General features: G+C 44.3%; 1 protein-coding gene and 1 long non-coding RNA gene across 3 annotated transcripts in view; one reads left to right on the forward strand and one right to left on the reverse strand.

Annotated features, from left to right (window-relative positions):
• GPR158 (G protein-coupled receptor 158) overlaps positions 1 to 5,764 on the reverse strand; it is a 194,448-nt gene extending 188,684 nt beyond the window's left edge. For both annotated transcript variants that reach the window (XM_062633560.1, XM_062633559.1), the window contains exon 1: positions 4,197 to 5,764. In XM_062633560.1, the coding sequence (XP_062489544.1) occupies positions 4,197 to 5,068 (872 nt within the window). In that variant the 5' untranslated portion in view covers positions 5,069 to 5,764. The remainder of the gene's footprint in view (positions 1 to 4,196) is intronic.
• A 530-nt stretch (positions 5,765 to 6,294) lies between these two features.
• Positions 6,295 to 9,416, forward strand: LOC134171424 (uncharacterized). Its single transcript, XR_009967626.1, has 2 exons — positions 6,295 to 7,453; positions 8,754 to 9,416. It is a non-coding gene; the product is annotated as an uncharacterized LOC134171424 (long non-coding RNA).
• Positions 9,417 to 20,835: the final 11,419 nt, after the last annotated feature.

The following is a 20,835-nucleotide window of genomic DNA, read 5'->3' on the forward strand; positions in this document are numbered from 1 at the left end:
TGGAACAAGACTTGAGAAGAGGGACCATGGCAACAGAGAACTTGTAATGGGAGACTAAAGAAAGCTGGTTTGTATAGTCTAGTAAACAAAGATGGAAAAGGGACTATTGCCTATAAATAGGTCAGGGCAACAAACATCAGTGCAGAGTGCTATTTCAGGCAGAAGGCAGCTCTGGAATAGAAATAAATGGATGAAGACTAACTTTAGATCTGAAATCAGAAGCAGCTATGCAACCATTAGGCCCAGCAGTGGACTAGAGAGTCAAGAGGGAAACCCACCTACTTTAAGATGGATATGGGTCAGATGATGACACTAAGAGGGTTTGTGACAGCAGGAGATTGACTCATCCACGCAGGAGGATCTTTTTTAAGAAAACTTGCATGTTCCTATTAGCTGACTACTTGCACATCTTTCTTCCAAACCAAGTGATCCTCCCCACTGGCCTTCTAGCAATGAAGGCCTCACTTCCTCTCCAGGGGACAAGCAAGTACTTTTAGAGAAGGAAATGTGCTCACAACATGCAGCTTCTCACACCCTTCTGCTTCCACAATAGGACTGCAAAGAGACCCCCTAAATCATCCTGGGCCATGAAATATAGTTCAGTCTCGTAATGGGAAGTAGGAGAGGAGGGTCTCCAAAGATCAGTGACAAACTTATGGTGCTTTACCCTCTACAGCAGTAGAGTTGTAGAGTGATTAGGCATACTAGATAGTGAATTCCAGCTGCAAACTGCATCAAGCTTAGACTTTTTAAGAAAGCAGATAGGAATGGTTAACATCAAGTGATGACTCCTAGTCTCTGTGGATCCTCATTTCCAAATGAAAGCCTGAACTGTATTTTGCAAGCAGGTGGTGATGTTCTCTGCCTGCACTTTGAGTGATTCAAAGTCCCATGAATACAAACACCAAAACATTAGCAAGCACTGCTAAGCAGCTGTGGACAGTCAACATGCTGGCTTAGCATCGAACTGGGCTCATGTGGTCCCTTTCACTTGGACAGCTTCTGTTATGTTTGTCAGCACAATCAACTTGTCTTTAGTTTCTCCACTTCATCTCAGTATTAGCCTACAGTGCTAGCCCTGGCAAAGCAAGCATATTCTCTTACCTTTCTTGGCCTTCACTTTGGACTGTTTGGCTCTCATCTCTTGAAAAGGAAAGTGGGAGAGGGTGGGAGGTGAAATTTAAGACGGATAGCAAGCTGTTTGCAAGGAAACCCCCCAGCTGTGACATAAGCAGTATAACCCTTCACAACATGAAAAACAAAGCTTTTTTTTCCCCCTGCCCTTTCAGAATGTCATTGACAATGGCACTATAGGAGTAGCATGTATTGAACACACCAGCAGAAATCATCAGTATTGCCTTCATTAACTCTTTCCATTGCTATACCACATGACATACCAATGAAACAGAAGAGGTGCCAAGAAGCAGAAGCAAGTTTTTCCTGAAAGAATTATTTTCCACTGAGATAATGTGTTCCTAAAGGTCTCTTAACCTAATGTACCATGTCATAAACCTAATGTTAGCAAAGAAGAAGGTACATAAACTGTCAGAAGAAAATTCAAGGCACATGCACTAAGTTACCACCAATGATCTCCATGCCATACTATTAGATGTAAAGAGCATGTAAACTGATCCATTAACATGCTCCTAACAGATGGTTCAGAGATACTTTGCTGGGAGAACCAATGTAGCTTTCTCAAAAGATGGAGGTTAATACATTCCGCTTTTTACCATATGAGCCTTAAACAGGACTTTAAAGTTAAACCACTGTGTCACAGTGAGGGGAAATAAAGCTTATTTCTAGAGGCATCTTATAGTAGTAATGCTAACGTTCCAATAGCTCCATTAGATTTTGCATTTTTGTGTTACATGCTTATGCTTTAAACCATTTTTTCTCTTAAGAACTCATGCTGAAGCTGTGTGTCTACCATGTATAGGAAATATTGTGCAAATACTCAAACATCCCACAAGTCTTGTGAGTACTTTGTTTATAGGATTTCCTATGTATTTGCAATAAGCTTTTATTAGAAGACCACATACCTCAAACCAGGAACAGAGGAACTATCATTTAGCCATGCCAGAATACATGCATACGTGTGTATATATATGTACTTCTTCCACCAGCTTCCTTATACAGTTACCAAAAGCACACTGACCCATTTTCTTAGAAATGCTTACCAGGTCATCTCTGGTTCTGATGCAACAAAACTTTGTTAGTTTTGTCCTAACTATTGCTGCCCTACAACAACACACTTTGACCTTGTAGCAGTATGCCCCATCACAAGATCTCCTAAATTAGAAGAGGTTCTCCAAGCTTACGTGTGCTTAATGGATGCCCTTTGAAGTATCACAGTTACAACAGGTTATTCTATTTTTTCAACTGAAATGACTCTCAAACAGTAAACAGAGGCTGAGAAGATGAGGAAGTGAAGGCAGTGCTTTGTACTGCGCCCAGGAGGACCTCTACTGGTTGCCTTGGTTGGCTAGAGCTACTCCAAAATGGACCTAGTGCATTCTCACACCAGAGCTACCGCAGCAAAAACCAACACCACTGCGATGCTTCCTGGCAACACAGGATCTTGGCACAGAGCTGAGATCGACCCTTTAGACTCTTCTGCTTAAAAGATATGGGTTTGTTTTTTTTCTCTTCACTGAAGTCAAGACAGAAGTTTCTTCGATTTAAATTGATATCAAGATCTAAATTCTCAGACAGCTGGTTAGTAGCTGCCACCCTACCCCAGCCTGGTAGTTCTTCAAGTTATGTGAACCTCTGTCCCCAACAAGAGAATATCAGCCTACCCTAGTTTTCATCTGCATCATGAAGCTATAGAATAGAACACTACATTTCTATGATCTATGAGAAGTGCCATGAACTTTTCTGGACCACCTGCAAGGTCCAGAAGATCCCTGCTACAGAGCTATTCTTGAGTTTTGGCCTAGAGAGGAATTCGGCAACAAGCAGCCTGCAGATGAGCTCATTGTACCTTAACCCTGCCAGCCCTGTAAGTGTGAGAGTTTCAGAGCAAAAGGTGATTCCATAGAGAAATAAGCAGCCACTCTTTAGCCAAGAGATGTTTGGGGGTCGTTTTTTTTTCCAAAAGAAACATTCATACCTGTTGGATACCACCAGATTTCAGAGTAAGCCAAGACAACCAGTGTTCACAAACATTACTGGCTCACCACCTAGGTATGGCAAAATCTCTTCAGCATCTGCTGCATTCTTGGCTACTTTTACCTACTACTGATTTGCAGCATAACACAAGTTCTGTGCTCTTCTCACCCCTGACAAATGTCAGCTGCTTCTGGGCAGTGGGTATTCCACAATGGATAAGGTCATTCATGAGCACCACCACAGAAGTGCTAGTAGGAAAATTTGGCATCTCATACAGCACAGGTTGTTCTCATTCTTTGGACAAATACCCCTTTGCTAGAAAGGCCCAAGAATGGTCCTTTTCATACCCCCCTCTCTGCTAGTCACAGCCCTGAGGTAAAGTCCTGGGGTAACAGGAATAAAAAAGTAAGCAATTCTTTACATATGCCAAGTATCTGCTCCACAGCTATGTAAACCAGGGGCGTCCCTAAAGCAAGCTTTCCAACTGCCAGTTCAGGCTGTAGCCACATGCACTATGACAGAACTGCAGTCACAAATACTTATTCACCTACAAACATATTGACCACTGACCAGGCTTGAGCACCCCACAGTGGATATGCTCTGGAGGCCAGAAACCAGTTTACCAGCATAACAACGTTGATTCCCAGCTAGTTAAAAATCACAGCTGGGGTCAAACTATGCTTAATTACACAGTGTAGCAAGAAATTGACACCTCGGTAAACATCTCCCTCTTGCAGTCAGAAATAACTGTAACTGGCAACTGCTTTTCTCCTCTCCCCACCTGAAGCACACCAGGAGCACAGCCCACATGTACACCTGTTCCAGTGCATGTAAAGCAAACACTGTCTTACAGACGGAGAGAAAAGTGATTCTTCTAGTGAACAACTGCTCTCTAAGGCACACTAAGGTAGTGCTCAACTGGAAGGCCTGAGGTTGCTCTGCGGTGTGACTGAGCAGCCAGTCTGGCAAGCATTGGTCAGGTCACTCCAGAGACACAGCATGCCCTTCCCTAGGAAGAGAGCATAGCCAAAACCCCATTCTACCCCCTTCTCGGTAAAAAGCAAACAGATGAAGATTCCTCCTACCTGAACTCAGGAAGGAGGTTCGGCCGAAGCCCATAGAAAGCCGCTGAGAGAGTCACCAGCCAGCCGGGTTTGTAATTCCCATTCTCACACTCCAGGTAAGGCGAGGACCACCTGATGTGGTTCTTATCGGCAGTGAAGCTCTCCCATCTCTTCCAGCTGTTCTCTAAAGTTCTGGGCCCCGTGTTCAAGACCTTCCTATGCAGATGTGGCCTCCACTTGCGCTTCAGGCTGTGGAACCACTCCGTTTCCACAGAGGCGTTGGCCAGGCGGTGAGCCGAGGAGGATAAGTCCTGCAAGAGGACTTGGCTCTCGTGCCTGCTGGCCTGAAGGAAAACCTGGGGTGTGGAGGAGAAAGGCTCCGTGCTGAAAGTGATAGCTGCCCTGGAGATGTTGGGGTCCCCCTCCAGGAGGCTCCTGATCAAGGCGCGGTACCACTCCAGGTCCTCCTGCAAGTTCTGCTCCCGCGACTTATTGCTCTGGAGGATCGTGTTGAGAAAGTTGGTGGCGTGGGTGAGGGTGTCCAGGGCCCCGTGCAGGGACGGGTGCGAGGTGAAGCGCGACTTGCCGGCCAGGCTGGCCAGCTCATACCGCCCGGAGCAGTTGGCACGCCCCAGCTCCCGGGAGTCACCCGTGTAGAGGAACGAGGCCACGTCCTGGGGTACCTCCTCAGCGAGCCGCTGCGCCAAGATGGTGCTCGCCGTAGAGCGGCTCCGCGGGGCCGGCGGAGGCTCCCGGCTCTTGATGTGGTTGTAAAGAGGCTGTCCCCCTCTAAGCGCCCAATCCTGGCTGCGCACCGCCTGCCCTTCGCCGGCGGCGGCCCCGAGCCCCCGCTGGGCGAGGAGCAAGAGGAGAAGGAGCCGAAGCAAAGCCATGTCCCCCGGCGCTCCTGCAGGCGCGGCGAAGTGGCTGAAGACGGGCTTCGCGCAGGCGGCCGCGGCGCAGGGGGCACGAACGCGCAAGGGCAGCCGAGCGGCAGCGGGGCGAAGATCGGCCCCGGGCCCGCGAGTCACCTGTGGCAGCGCCGCCCGCGCCTTCCCCAGCGCGGGTCGCCGCGCAGCCCCGCCGCCGGCGCGGAGCGGCTCCCAGCCCCTCCAGCGACGGCAGCGGCCGCAGCGAGCCCGTCTGCGCCTCCTCCTGCCGCGGCCACCGCGCTCACTGAGCTGCTGCCCAGCGCAGCGCGCAGGGGCGGCGGCGCCCGCGCCCGGCGCAGCGCAGGGTCCCCCCGCGGCGCCCCGCCGCCGCCCGCGCTCCACCACTCCGCATCCTTCAAGAGCTGCTGCCGAAGAGGGGTGACCGGGACTGCTACTTGCTGCGGGATCAGCGGGCGGGGCTGCTGCCGGGGAGCCTGCGGGCGAATGCCCGCCTCCGCCAGCGCTCGGCTCCCCGAGCAAGGACTCCCACCTAGGTGAGACTGCTCACCCTGCAGCTCCGCCGCGGGCAGCTGGGCTCCTCTTCCCCGCCTGCCCTTATAGGTGTACGCCGGGCAGCTGCCGCCCTGTGTGGCCGCCTCGGCTGTCAGTCAGCCGGCAGCCATTCACGGGCAGGAGGATGGCGCCGTGTGGCGCTGAGGTGGGGGCGGTACTGCCGCCGCGGAGAGACGTCGGGGCACCTCTCTTCACCTGCCGCCGGCTCAGCGCGGGGCAGGGCGGGGTGGGGGGTAGCCTTCCTCCGCAGCGGCAGCCGCTCCGCTTTCCCCCCGGCCGAGACCCGCATACGAGGAGCCTGCCCGGAGCGGGTGCCACAGCGCCGGCTCTGCCGGGGCCGGGGCTCTGCGAGGGGCTTGCCCGGGGAGTGTGGCAGCGACACCTGCTGGCCGGGCGAGGGTCGCGCCGCTGCGCCTCCACGCCGGGGGCGGTAAGGGCCGTGCGGTGACCCCTGGGGCTGTAAGAATTCCCCTGCCGTGGGGCACAGGAGGAGCCCGGCGCTCCGGGGTAGCGCGGGTGCAGCCAGAGCCTCGCAGTGTGGGGTGGTGTTTGTCCTCCCCTATGAGGGAGGCGCGCTCGCTTCAGACAGTGCTGAGGTGGGTGGGAGGGTTGGTGTAAGTCTGAGCTTCGGTTTCCCTCGGGAGGCGTGGGTCGATCGGGGTGCACCGGGAGAGAGGAGGAAGGCGTTTGGCAGAGGGTGTGGCGCTCGGGTGGGAACGGGGAGCTTTGTCTTTTCCCGGCCCATGACCCAGATGCCCCCATCGTGTGCAGGTGCTGCCACGATCCCCAGGCTTCTTGCATGGTCTGTCCCGCGTCACCTCACACATAACCAAGAATGGCCTATACACAGCGTACATCCCACCATAATGGGAACTGAGTCACGTCCCCCTCCCTTCAACCACAGTGGCTGGCTGATTGTATTTCTGTAACCAAAACCTTTCCTCCTTTTTCCCTTTCCTCCTTTTTTAACTCCAAGATGGTAATTCCTACTGCTGTCTTCAAAACTAAGCAAGCCCTTAATCCAGTGGCTTTCAATGCTGACCTGCAGAGCACCTGCGTGGAGTTAAAACAGCACTGGTTGATCACCTAGGTTTGCCACTTGCTCTGCTGAAACCACCCTTGGAAAAGCACAGATGCATTCAAGAGGTTGTTGGGATTTTCCAGATAAGCTGTGAGTCATAGTGCCATCATGATCAGTAATATGGATCTAGTTTGCAGAGCATCTAAACAGATGTTTAACTTTGTGCATCATCATTGGCAGAAGTATTCACCTGCTTGATATCTTACTGTTGGTGAGGGGTTTGTGGCAAGAGGCAGGTAGACAAGGCTGAATTTTTAGAGGAGGAGGCCCGCAGCAAAATCTTCTAATTACAATTAATTCAATTCTGGCTTAATATAAAACTCAATTTTGAAATTCAAAAGTGCAGATGAAAAGAGTTGTTAAAAGAGGATCCTCTTTTTTTTCTTTCTCCCACACACACATGTGCATGCACATCCTATAAGGAGCAGATTTCAGTCATGCAAAATATATGATCTAATTTTAAACCACTGACAAGATGTGCTCCTTAAAGCATACTCTTATTTTAGAATTATTTGAAACTATACTTAAAGGAATGGTCATCCTAATACAGCTAACTATAAATCACATTTGCAATCCATAAATCCTAGTGATGTGAATGCACTTTATCTTTACATAGGGTGACCTTTAATAATTATAGTATCACATGTGGATAAGAGAGAAAGTTATAAATGCGTCTTTTTTTCTTGTTACATGCAGATGATGAGCATATTCACTGCTTAAGAATAATTTACTTGTTCTGAACTTTCTCTCAAGTGACTAGCCTGTGAGATTATTTAGAAAGCACATATACTTAGCAACTCAGAAGCTGATATTTATGGTTTAGCACAGCACAGGGAGTCTGTGTTTCCAAGTCCGCACTGAACAAATACCTAAAGATGCATTATTTGCTGTGGATAAGCGAGAACCAGGGCTTTTGACAGGAGCAGCTGTCAGGACTGAGCTAAACTAACATGGGATCAGTTACATGGGGAGATATCAATGGAAACATAAACAAACAAGCATTTTTTTTTAACGGTGTGCCTGTGCTGATTCTCTTTACTGACTGTCACAGGGTGCTCTAAAGGAAAGGTCAGTTCCCTGATGATAATTCGCTTCCCCTAATGTAGCCTTACTATTAATATCCATCTAAACTGCACTCAGCCTGCTAAATGGCCACATTCACACATTGCTAGGACAATCAAAAATCCTTTAATGTACCTGCATAGGAAGCTCCTTCTATTTTTTGACCTCAGAAAATCATATCATAGAATGGTTTGAGTTGGAAGGGATCTTAAAGACCATCTAGTTCCAAACCCCCTGTCATGGGTAAGGACACCTTCCACTAGACCAAGGTTGCTCAAGGCCCTGTCCAACCTGGCCTTGATCACTGACAGGGATGGGGCAGCCACAGCTTCTCTGGGCAATCTATCTGAAGAGGTAAAAGGCTCTTCTTCCTGTTACCTGTTTCCTCTGTGCTTGTGCTCTCTGTACTACCGAGTCAGAGAGGGAGGAGGAGAGGTTAACTAGAGGACGTTCTTATTAAGGGTGCCAGGTTTATTGCTCAGTCTCATACAGCTGCATCGCAGAGGGTTCAGTGAGCCTTTCTTTATCGTCTCAGGCTCCCTCCTGCAATCAGTTCAGATCTGCTCTCTATCAGCTGTTGTGTACAGCCAGGACCAAAGTAAGGTACAAACAGATTTTAAGCCATTGCAGATGTGCATCTCCTTATGGCTTTGTAAAAACTGTGCTGTGGGACACAAAGCCCACCATTCAGTGCTCAGATCCAGGGCACTGGGAACATGGAAAGATAGTACCCTCTTACATTAAGGAAATCTACCAGGCATTTTATTTACCGGAGTTTACTAAGGATTGGAAGAAACGTAGGAACCTTTGATCATTGTATTTTTTTGTTAATACTGAAATGCAGTGATGATGCTGGTGTGTCATTTATAGTCAGTTGACCATGTCAGGAACCTGTTCAGCTGTGACCAGTAAAATGTGAAAATGGACTTGGGAGTCCCTGAGACACACAATTGCTGTGACTGAATAATGTTTTCTTTGTTTCTGCCTCAGTTCTTCCAGAGCTGCTGCTTCAAGCCATCCACCAGCAAGGAATCGAGGCATCTGGCCACTGTCCTGCGTACTTCTGAGTTTTTACAACTATCACAATTGCTGCATGCAAAGTACCTGTGATTCATTGTATTACCTATCAGGCTAGAAGTCTGCATTTAGATGTGGCCTGAGCTAAATCTGGGGTCTAATTACAGTGTAGAAAAACTAGCGGTGCAAAATGTTACAATTTTTTAACAGCTAGAGTAAGTGTAACCTACTTTCTCCAAATACTGTCTATACAAAAAGATCTTGGTTTATCTGAACTATTTGCAATACTAGAAGCATCAGGATTACTGCACTCTTAAAATCAATTGGAATGAAGGAAAGACTGTTGTAGCTGTGAAATGTATTTAATTTATTAAATATTTATTATTATTTGTCCTAAAGTATTTATTAATATTTGTCCTAAACTAATTAGGTGATACAAAGAGTATACTCACTAAGAGTAAGTGCTAAAATTCTGAGAATGATGTATTTTATTTCTCTCACAAAACAGAAACAGAATGTTTATCAAAATCATTGCTAATGGTATTTAAAAACAGACGAAAAAGAAAGTGATTTTAAAATAAAAGTACTCTTACTTTTAGCTTGATTACCTAAAGAAATAATGTTCTTGCAATCATATTTTTGTCTGTCTGATGAGTCCCTTCTGTCTGCCAATAGCTTCTGATCTCATTAGTTAATTTCAGCTAAGTCTGACAGCATTACAAAGGCCTCAAAGTTTCTATAAGCTTCTACAAATCTTGTGAAACTCACATGTGGATCAAAGAAAGCAATGCACGTTAGGATTTGTGCTGCAGAGTGACTTCAACAGTTACACGGCCTTTTTGTTCTTTCTTCTGGCTGCTCATATTGGCCAACAGCATAAATATACCCCCCAAAAAACAGCTGGAACACATGGACAGCCTCCCCGCTCAATAGACAGGGAACACCTAACAGGGCTGGTGGGGGAGAGCTCAAAAAGACAAGGAGGAGCTGGAGGTACTGTTGATGGTGGGCACAGTGCCATGAGGCTTTAATATATGATGCAAAGAACACATGGGGGCTGGGAGATATGCTGGATTTATTGCAGGAGACGATGACAGAGATAGTGAGCATGAATCCGTTGTAAACCAGGCTTCATTAGTTCTCTTTTTTTTTTCCTCTCACAAATGAGGTAAAACCACCACCTAAACATTAAAATAAGTAAATAAATAAATAAATAAATATGAAATAGCCAAAATGCAGAGTACAAAAGTTCTTTCTTAGAAGCTGATGGAAGAAGATGGAAGAGCTTACATGTAAATCAACTTGTAGTGAGAAATTGAAACCCACTGGATATTTTCTTGGAAACAGTGGGACAGAAGGAACCTCACATTGGTTACCCTGTCAGCACTCCTGCACTGCAGAAGCATTACATGCAACACAGCCGTCTCTGGCAGGAGTTTATCTACCTTCTCTCAGAGAACTTCCAGGCAGGTGGACTTCACAGCCACCCTAGCTACCTTGTTCCAGGTTTCATCCCCTTAGCACCAAGTGTAGGGTGAGGGGGGTCTCTAACATGCTCAGTCTTCTTTATTTTTCTTTGTTTCTTTGCTTTCTTCTCAGAGTACAATCAACGTAAGCCAGTATCTGTCTGCCAAAGACCACTTTGACTTACTCATTTTTTCTTTTTTCTGGGCTAAATTAAGTGAATTTCTATGCTTTCTAAAACTGTTGTGGGCCTTCTGTTCTCTTCTGGACTGTCCATTTTGTTAGCCTGTTTCTCTTCCTGTCCCAGGCAAGGACATAGCAAGCCTGCTATGAATCTTCTGCAGGCTATGTAAAATTCTCTGTTAATACACCCCACATTGAGGATTGCCTGCTTTTTCACCTTCCCCACTGTACCGGCAACTACTCAAGTCTGTAACGCTATGTAATCTTTATAACCTTTCAAAACATATTGCTTCCTAGTTATCCATTTTCTTTTTTTTTTTATTTGAGTATTTGAGCTCTGCTGCTGGGTAGTAATTTGCACCTGTATTTGCTGAATTTTACCTTACTGATTTTTCAAGATTATCTTTAATTCCTGTTCTGTTCTTCAAAATGCTTGTAACCATCTCTTTGTTTGTTGTAGTCATTTGCTTATTTTATGACCTTACCAAATTTGTTCATTGTGGCTGAGATCAGAACCCTTCAGGAACCTGCCTGAAATGTCCTCCTGGTTTGACAAGTGTACAACTGGTACTTACTTTTTGAGAATGACTTCAGAGGCAATTGCTTACCCACTCACGAGCTGCCTACACAGTATTTCCATAGCTTCCTGGTGAGAACCTCATGCTAAGTATGTAATGATTGTTGCTGATGTAGACATATAGCACATCCATTGCTTCATCACTATCCATGAGGTCAGTTATGAGTCAAATAAGAAAATTCGGTTTGTGTCATATGGAGTTTTCTTGACAATCCCATGTTGGCTGATTTTCATCAATTTATTATTTTCTACATGATTGCTACAATGTAGTTTAATAGTTCTTTTCTGAATCTTCTGGTGATATTTATTTCATGGGCTCCTTTATAATCTCTCTGATCTCTTTCTCTGAAAATATGGAGTATGATTTTTTCCAACTTTAGAATCTTCCTCCGAAACACTTGGAATGGCAAGTGGTAGTTTATGTTTGGAAGAATCACGTCTTATCTCCAACAGAAAATGTTATTCTAGATTAGGAGAAAATTGTCTGTTAGACAACATATTGATGGCTTTGACTCCTAATTGTTTATGGAGAACTTGCATCTGATATGCAGATGTATCTAATATGCAGATGCAGGCTCTGCATTTTAAATAAACACTATTCAAAAGCTTTATAAGCTTATCCACAGTTGGGAAAAGATATGGGGATGCTGAAGTAAAGGTTGCAAACACAGTTCAGTCTGCTTGTACTTTACAGACATGATTTGAATGTTGGGAAGCATTGCACACGTAGGCTGAGAGCTGTTAATGCCTTGGGACTGTGGCAAGGACACACAGCATAATACCCTTATGCCAGGGAAAGCAAAACTGCAACTAAGAGCACATACCAAAAGAAGTCAGACCCCTAAGACAGTTTCCATTAATTTCTTTATTTTAAATTAAAGCAAAGGTAAACCATAAACGTCTGTGGCTATAAAGGCAGAGGGCAATAAAAGGAATAAATAACACAGAGTGAATCCAGCTTCCCCATAATTTCCAGTATAAATGGTGTGCCAAATAAGAACATTAAGTGGGCAACACCCCTAATAACGGTAGAATAAGACTCAGTGCTGTATCCAAAAGGAGATAGTAGTGTTTCAAGCCGTACATTACGAAGCCTAAAAGGCAGCCTAAATCCTCAGACTCTGTAGCAGAATGAATAGCTGAGCTCGGCCTCTCAACCATCTCTAGGAGAGCAGTAACAAGCATGGAGGAGCAGGACTACTCACTCCCCTGTTAATATGTTCTGGCTGCAGCAAGAGCAGCATTTGACTGCAGCCTCTCACTCAGATGGTAAAAATACTTCTTGTGCTTAGCCACTGAAATAATGTATTTAGATACAGATTAATAGATGTCTACCTCAGCCAGAGGTTGTGATATTGGTCACCTTCAAATTAATAGCCAGTGCCTAGAACATTTCAGTGGCAAGTAAGAGATGAAGGACCTTCCTAGCAAGAGCTTCACAATCACAGCTTTGAGAAGACAGCCCAACAGCAGACTGCCACCTTCTCAGGGCCAGAACGGAGTGAGCAAGAAATTAGTACCAGATAAATGCACAAAGACAAGATAAAGGAGGAATCATCTGAAGAGTAAAGTTTTAAAAAAAAAAAAAAGCATCAAGAAAATGAAATCTCAACTAGCACATGCTATACTGAGTAGCTAAGTTTCCTATGAGTACCTTGCCTTCAGTAATGAACCCGTTGATTACAATGAGCATCCTAATCAATACTGTGCTTTTGAACAGCTTAATATAATTCCTTCAGAACTATCAGGGAATTGCTGGATAAGAGCACAGACAAGGTGGGTTTCTTTGTTCTTTTATGACAAGAATAACATTCATAGTATTTCCAACAATATCTCAACAAAACTTTTATCAAGCAATAAATCATGAATGCACACTATACTGCCAAAGTCTTATCATCCTATCCTAATCCAGTCTGTACAGCAGTAAAATGCTGTCTGTTGTCTTCTTCCCTGGTTTCTCTCTGCTTGGAATTTAGGATATTGTCAACTTTTTGGAACTTTCAAAGGTGTGACCAAAATACAACCGCATGGTGACTACTTTGGATTTAACTGTATGTCTGGACCCTTGGAATCCAGATTCTTCCTCACAATTATTCTACCAATGCCTTTTTTTTCCCCCAACTACATTCCAAAACTAAAATCATCTTGCCTTTGCTTCCAGTTACATAAAATAAATTGTCATCTGATGTAGATTAGCATATCTTTCCTGAAGCAAATGAAATTACATGAGTTTATATAGATAAGTATTTGCCCACTCGCCTTATATACAGAAGGCAAAATCCAGAATTCCTATTAAAATGTTTCAAAAACCTACATCCTGTTACATTTTGTTCTAAGGATCTGCAGATGTCAGCTAATGAAAATAAACTTCAAAGGGTGGAATTGTTTGAATCAATTGGAAGCTAAATCACAATCTCAAAATAAGTTCTGTTTGTAAATCGTTGTTTTATACTGTGTGGTTGAGTGAGTGTAGCCTTTTAACAGCTCTGCTCTTTGATGCAGAGCTGTCCACTTGAAATGAGAAGAGCAGAAGCTACTGACTGTGGACCTTGAGGTCTGAGGCAGCCCTTCCTCATGCTTCCATGCTGATAAAGTATTCAAACAAAGCACTCAGTTAAGATGATGCTTTTTATTTTTCTTCTTGGAAAAAACAAGATTCCTTCAAGAACACCAGATTACCCTTCTTCTGCTCCTGTCCTTCTGCCCCATGCCACATTCACAGTGAAGCCAAAGACGAGATGTGGTATCTCCTCTGACTCCTATCAACAGTGAATGAGAAGGGAATACTAATGATATCAGAGAGGGAAGGAGAAAGAGGAGCAAGGGAAATTTCAGTTTCTGACTCTTTTTTAATAACTTGTAAGAAGAGAGGCTCTGCTTGACTATATGTCAGCCAGATTACACTCTGGAGGAGAAAGGTGATGTGCTGGAGGCAGCGCAGTGAGGAGCGAGGGGAATAAAAATACAGCCTCTTGTCATATGTACAGGCTCCAAAACATCCATCTTTTTATTTATGTAAACAGTTTTAATGGACAACAGGGCACACGGCTGGAGAACCATAGGGCAAAGTCTTCAACAGTCGTCCAAAATCTATAAAGCAAGGACAGCAGACAAGCAAGATTACACAGCCATTTCCCACTGTAGCATTGGGGTGGGAATTCTGTAGGCTTGATCTAGACTTAGAAATCCTCTGGCACTGCAGAGGGAGGCCTGACATGAAGAAATAAGGCACACAATGGATAGGAATGGGCTGGCAAATAGACTTTCAGGTCTCCACTGAGATTGTCATCACTAGTGTCCTTTATTTGTGACTGTGACATTCATACATCCTCATGTGACCACTTGGACTTGTAATGAGTAATGATGCACAGAACTACATCCTTCATACAGATGGTAAAGAGGTCTTTTGGGGCTAACAGCTTTTGGTCTTTGAACTCTGAAAAACATCCTACAGATAAAGAAATTTCTTCAGCTAATCCAGCATTCCCCTAGAATCCTCTTCAAAATGAACAAACAAAAGCAGAAAGAGAATTTCTGTACATTTCTGTAAAAGTGGAGATGCTCAAACCTATGGTTCAACTGAGCAAGGATGACACTCAGTGTTTTTCACCAACTGATTCTACAAATTGGTGGCTTCCATAAAGGTTGGAAGCTAATGCAAATGACATAGAAGGAGGATTCAACCATTACTGTCAAGAAGGAAGCTAATTTCAGAGGAACATTTCAACTTACCTTCTCTAGAAAGAGTGATGATTTCCTGTGAGAAAAGAAAAAAAAAAGGACTACTCAGAAATAGAAGAGGATAACTGGTTTTCAACACATAACCTCATTCTGTAGCTCCTCTCCCTAAGTCATATTACAGTCAGTGGTTCAGTTTTTACATTATCTCAATCCAATAAACATTCAATAAGTGTTCGCAGCAGCAGTACAATACCGAACTTGATGGTGTGTCTTTTTTGCCAACGTATGCTAAAATACCAACTCTGACAAAATCTGTGGGACTGATGTCCCTTGAAAACATTTAATGAAAGAGAGTGGAAGATACGGATAACGTAGCTCTTGACACTGTAAGTCCTAAGCCCTTCACTCTATCCGCCCTTGGTGCATGTTACATAGATTGAAACAGGAGCTGGATAATACTGCAAAGGCAGCTCAAGTACATCCATCCCATGCTGCTGGGCAGGATTTGTGGAAAGTGGGCACCCTTCACATATAACTATGCTGAGGACAATTCAGGTCAATGTATTTTTCTTACTTACTTGCAAGAGAAGGTCTTCCAGTTTTACCCTGTGTAACCTTCAGCTTTGCTCTGAGCATCAATCATTTACAGCTAATATTTTCAGCAAGTGTAAGCAGCCTATGCAGCACTGAGCCTTTTGAATCATGGTGTTTTAGTTAAAATCATTCTGGAAAGTGAGACTTGGACTCTTCAGACTTGGGCAATTCACAACATTCTACTTTTTTCCTCCACAGATCTCTAAGAGTTACATTAAAAGATATGTAAAGCATCTGTTCTCTTCCACAAACAGGAGAGGCATCTTCTGTTTGATAAGCCAGAGCTTATCACCCATCTTATCTCAGACCTGCTATTTATACTGCCCTTCTGCAAATGTGTTATGCCTGCCCTGCACACTGTTCTAAGGCATTTACCACAGAACCAACAGATTTCCACATCCAAAATGAGCACAGCCCAGATCAAATTTATACAGAGGCTGGAACTCAGTCCTCATTTTGGATGGCTGCACGTGGGAGTGCATGCACGTATGTGTATTTGTGTGGGAGTATCAGCATTCATTTCATAAACTCTGTTCCTGCTGCAGAAATGACTTGTATCGTGGTTTATTTTAATACCAAATTGCAAGGTTAGTTCATTTGCAAGATGGCAATTTAACACACTGAAAGAAGGAGGGAGAACAGATTTCTCCTAAGATCTGCAGTGTCTGTGATGCTCCGCAACAAAGAGAGCAGAACAAAATTCTGGTGACCATTTTGATGAAAAAGTGAATGTGCTCAGTGAGCCAACAAGGAGCAGTCAGGGAAATCAACTGTGAGACTTGGTAATTTTTAACTCTTCCAGCCATTCCATCTGACTTTCTGTAATCTTATTTAAGGCAGAAATATTGTACTTTAGGGGCTTTAATGCTTTTTTTTTAATTAAATATGCTCAATTAGTTTGTGAAGAAATGTTTCCCTATAAAAATCATCTGCGATACTCGATGAGTTCCTTCTTTCCCTAAAGCTAAAATCAGCTTCAATAGCTTCACTCTTAACTTTAGAAAAACATTCTATAACTTGGGCACTTTAATCTCCACAAAAGCCTTATTGAAACAATCACAACAAATGAAGATTGAAGAATAAAAGCAAGCTGGCTTTAGGGCTTCATTACACTAAAAATGGGAAGAGAAAGGAAGTACGCCTTCAGAGCCTACACAGTACTGTAGCATATGCTACACAGAAATGAAGACCTCGGTGGCCTGCAGCTGGCTCGGGTCCCACTGTTGCTGTGATCTAAGGCAGTGTGAGTCTCCCTGATTTCTGCCCATATGAAAACTTTTCACTTGTTATTTTTATGTGCCTACTGGGTAAAATTCACATCCTCTGCTCAAAGCCCGTCACACCTGCACGCTCTCAGCGTCCCAGTGTCAAGGTTACGTTTCAGCCTCCCACAGGCTCAGACAGGAGGGACCCATCCTTTAGGACCATATCTCCCAGCAACCCTACCCTGACTCATGCACTTGTGTATTCTCGGCTGGGGTTCCCCAAGCTCTGCCTGACACCGAGGCACTGCTAGAGGAGGAGGCAACACTATACACTGTAACACAGACATTGGCTTAGGGTCTGGGAGCAGTGCTGCAGGTGGATCTTCTGCTGCCTTTCTCTTTGCAATGAATAACAATGTACTAGTGGAATGCCACAAGCACAGGGTACCTTCATTAAACTATCAAAAGCTACAAAAATAATCCAACACTGAAAAAAAACAAAATCCCTTTTCTTCCCTTATTTTCATATTCTGTTTCACAGCTCTGATCTTGCGATACTCATTAAGTTCTCTGCTTTTGCCTCTTTCATTGCACTCTTAATGTGTTCATCTATGTGCGCACACACATCCATACACCCTCATGCTTTGAGCCCTATGAGACTGACTTAACCATGTTCCTTTTCTACTCCGACCCCTTTATCCCACCTACATTTTTAACCCTGAGAGACTCCCTTGCTCAGCTGAGGCAATATCACAGCAAGCATTTGCAAAGATGAAACGAGCATGGTGCAGCTGGCTCACACAGCTGGGAAGCAGCAGGGGACAAGACTGTTGGAAGAGCTCTCTCAGCATTCCCATTATTCCCAGAATTAGTGCCTGCTGGCTATAACAAAGGCTGCAATGTGAGAGCTAAGGGTTAAGTCAGCTGAGGTCCAGGGCACATCCTCTGACTGAAGTTTGCAGTGCTTTTAGTTTCTCCTTCACCCTGTGAGCTCCCCAGAGGTTTGTAGCTGTTGGCCAGCTCTGCTGTGCTTTCTACCTGTTCTGCTCACTGCGCTGCAGATATTCACCTGTCACTTTGCGGTAGGCCATCAGACTTGATAAATTCCTATAGCAAGCAGAAGATAAGCTCCATGTTTAGCTAAGTGGAATTATACCAAGTCTATTTTAATTTCCGCTACCCAAGGAATATGCATTATGCATATGTTTTACATTTATGCCAATTGACTCAATTCTGCATCTTCCTGTTAGCTGAAATGATTACCTTTGGTTTTTTGCAGTGGTGTGATGATGCTGTATTTGCCTGAACAGGGATTTTAACTCATGACAGCACTCAGTAGCTTCATGTATTCTGCTTCAACGCACCTTATTTTGAATGGGGATGTAGAAATTGACATGGTCTTATCAGTAACAATGGTAGAGCACCCTCCATGGTCCTTCCATCTTTCCCATCTCTTGGAGTTTTGGCCTCTGTGGGGACCACCTGTGACAGGGGAAGCAAGGGCACGGTCCTGAGCAGCAGCATCCAGCCTGCAGAGGTAGATGGCCTTGCCACTACCATTTCTGTTTGGAAACACCACTTCCGTGGAAGTGTTTGGGCATTAATGTCAACCTGGGGCCATTCCCAAGAGGCTTTATGGCCACTCTGTTCAGGGGTCTAAAAGCATTTAGCCCTACAGGTGCAAACTGCAGTGGGCCAGTCAGCTTCTGAGTGGTCCCTGAGCTTTCAGAGTAGGCAAACACAGCCTACAACTCTTGTGTGAGTTTGCTCTCATCTTTCCTATTTTCTCCCCATAGATTCAGCCATTTCAAACTAAGCTGCACCTCTCTAAACAGGCACATTCTGTCTCTCCATCTCTGCATTCTCATTTTCTGCCAGCACTCGGATGTTGCCACTTTGCTCCCTTTCCAGCATTCAGTTTTGCCGGTCCATGAGCTCTTTGTCCACCATCTTCCATTTGTTGTCATCTGAAGACTCTTTCCTTCAAATCTTCTGTAAATTCCTGGTTATCTCCACTTTTGCTATCTCACTTCTTCTCTTTTTGTCCGTTGATTATGGTGGCAGTACCTTGGCAATAGCACTTTTTGCTGGGAAGCAAAGACATATAATAGTAGAGGCTTTAAATCTCATAGTTCTTCCTTTTCTCTCTCAGTTCTTTTCTCTTGGTTATCTTCTCCATTGACTTGCTTTCCATGTCATTTGATATTCATTTCCCACACCTTTTTAGAATTCACCAGCACTCTGCTATTCCCTCTGCTTTGCAAGCTTCTTTTTTCATTTCTTCTCTTTTTTCCCTTTTTCCTTTTTATAGGTGAAGGCCACTCTTGATCTTTGCAGGAACTAAACATCTCTGTGCAGCACCTGACACCTTTCATGCCCCAGCTTCTCATTTTACATTTGGTCTGCATTGCATAGCCTAGTCTTCAGCTGGGTTTCCTGATGCGTTTCATAGCTTTCCCCACATCATTTTAAATCTTTTCTGTACTGCTTCTCCCTTCCTTTTTATGTCAGAGGCAGAAGGGCCCTGATAGTTAGTTCTGTTTCATAGGAAATTCACTTTTAACAGCAGAGAATATCAGACTGCAAAGCACTGTTAAAACTCGCTCGCATCTCTCTAGGTCCTGGTGAGTTACAGTGTTGGAAAAAAGATTTATGCCCCAAGATTTCTTATTCATCCTTGGAGTTGAATCAACTTTGTCTAGCCAATCAATTTTGTCTAGCCCAGAGGTTTTGACACTCAGTTGATCTCATTTTCCATGTCTGTACCTCTGTGTCAGCTTTAAAAATCACTGTTTCACCAAAAACCTTGTCCTGCTGTTCTCAGTCACTCACATTTGCCATTAAATGTATACTTCATGTTCTAGGATAAAATAGTTTCTTAGAATTTCAAATTTGTAGAGCTCCCACAGCCTTCCCAAGCAACACGACCCCTGTCCCACCAGCCTTGCTTATCTTTGTTGCAATGTCAGCCGATTTTTCTTGTGCCACCACAGTGGATGTGGTGAACTATTCACTCCTTCCTCACTGCAGGTACCATTTACATTTTGCACATATCTGCTTTCAGCCTTCCCTTCTTTGGATTGAGCTACCACAGAGATTTCAATCCTTTTTCCTTGGGTCATGTTTTCTAGAGCTCTGAGCATTCCTGTATTCTCTCCTCAGGTCCCTCGGGATCTCTCTCCCTGCCAGGTTACTCATACTAACACACTAACCCTGCTTTACCAACAAGAAGCATTTGCCTCTCTCTTAGTCTCCTCATTCCCCATTAAAGTTAATACTTACATTCTTCTGTATTGGAGAGGAAGTCTCAGTTCTCAGGTCTGTGGTTTATACATGATCTAAATCCAAGTGTGAATGCTTGTTAATGTATGTAGAAGCATTTGAAATAATTGTGATATCGTGTAGAACAACCTTGCTTCACTCTTCTGTCATCCTTATCCCATAGGGTACATTGCTTTTTCCTAATAATACTTCTCTTAATTCCCTTAGTAGTGACTTTGGGCTGAGGGTACCCTTGGTTTCACTGTCAATTACTGTAGTCTGCAAGATTTTACATTGAAGCAGCTCATTTCGTTTTCACTAGCAGCTTTCTTTCTCCCTAAAACAGCAGGAGTTAAATACAGGATTTGTGTTATCCATCAGTATTTAATTCCTAGAATTTCCTGAAGGCATATAAAGGGCCAAACACACAAAGTTCAATGCTGTATTTCTATCTGAAATAACCAAAGGATATAAATCCACCTACAACCAGTGACCTTTCAGGATTTGCAGCATTAGATGACATTGGAAAAACTTTGACAGATGAAAAATATAAGCATTGGGGAAAAGTAATATCTGGGATCCCAGGTGAAATGTCTGGAAGAAAAGATTTTATACCAGTTATTTTACCCCTTGATTTATTCACAACTTTTGCATCTATCCTCAGGCCAAAGTGCTCAAACTCTCCATAAAAATTTCACATTTGGCCAGATTTTTCCTCTAATGAGATGCTGGCTGCCTGTGGTAGTTTTTTTCTGAGAGACCTAAGTTTTTCCTCTGACAAAGGTTGCAGCTAATGTTAAGCCTGTAATTTCCTTACAGCATCTTTGCTGCTCCTGAGAATACCGTAGGAAATGAGCACACCCAAAAGGGCAATGCAGTAAAATGAATGAATTCAAGACCAGGTTGGACGAGGCCTTTGGTGTTATGGTTTAGCGTGAGGTGTCCCTGCCCATGGCAGGGGGGTTGGAACTTGATGATCTTAAGGTCCTTTCCAACCCTAACTATTCTAGGATTCTATGATTCAATAAGAATCTGCTCTGAGTGATAGGTAAGACCTGTCAGAGGTGGGTGCCCATTCACAGACATGCAC

Source organism: Pezoporus occidentalis, unplaced genomic scaffold (assembly GCF_034315485.1).
Source record: "Pezoporus occidentalis ecotype Australia unplaced genomic scaffold, CSIRO_AGI_Poc_V1 ctg40, whole genome shotgun sequence".
NCBI lineage: Eukaryota > Metazoa > Chordata > Aves > Psittaciformes > Psittacidae > Pezoporus > Pezoporus occidentalis.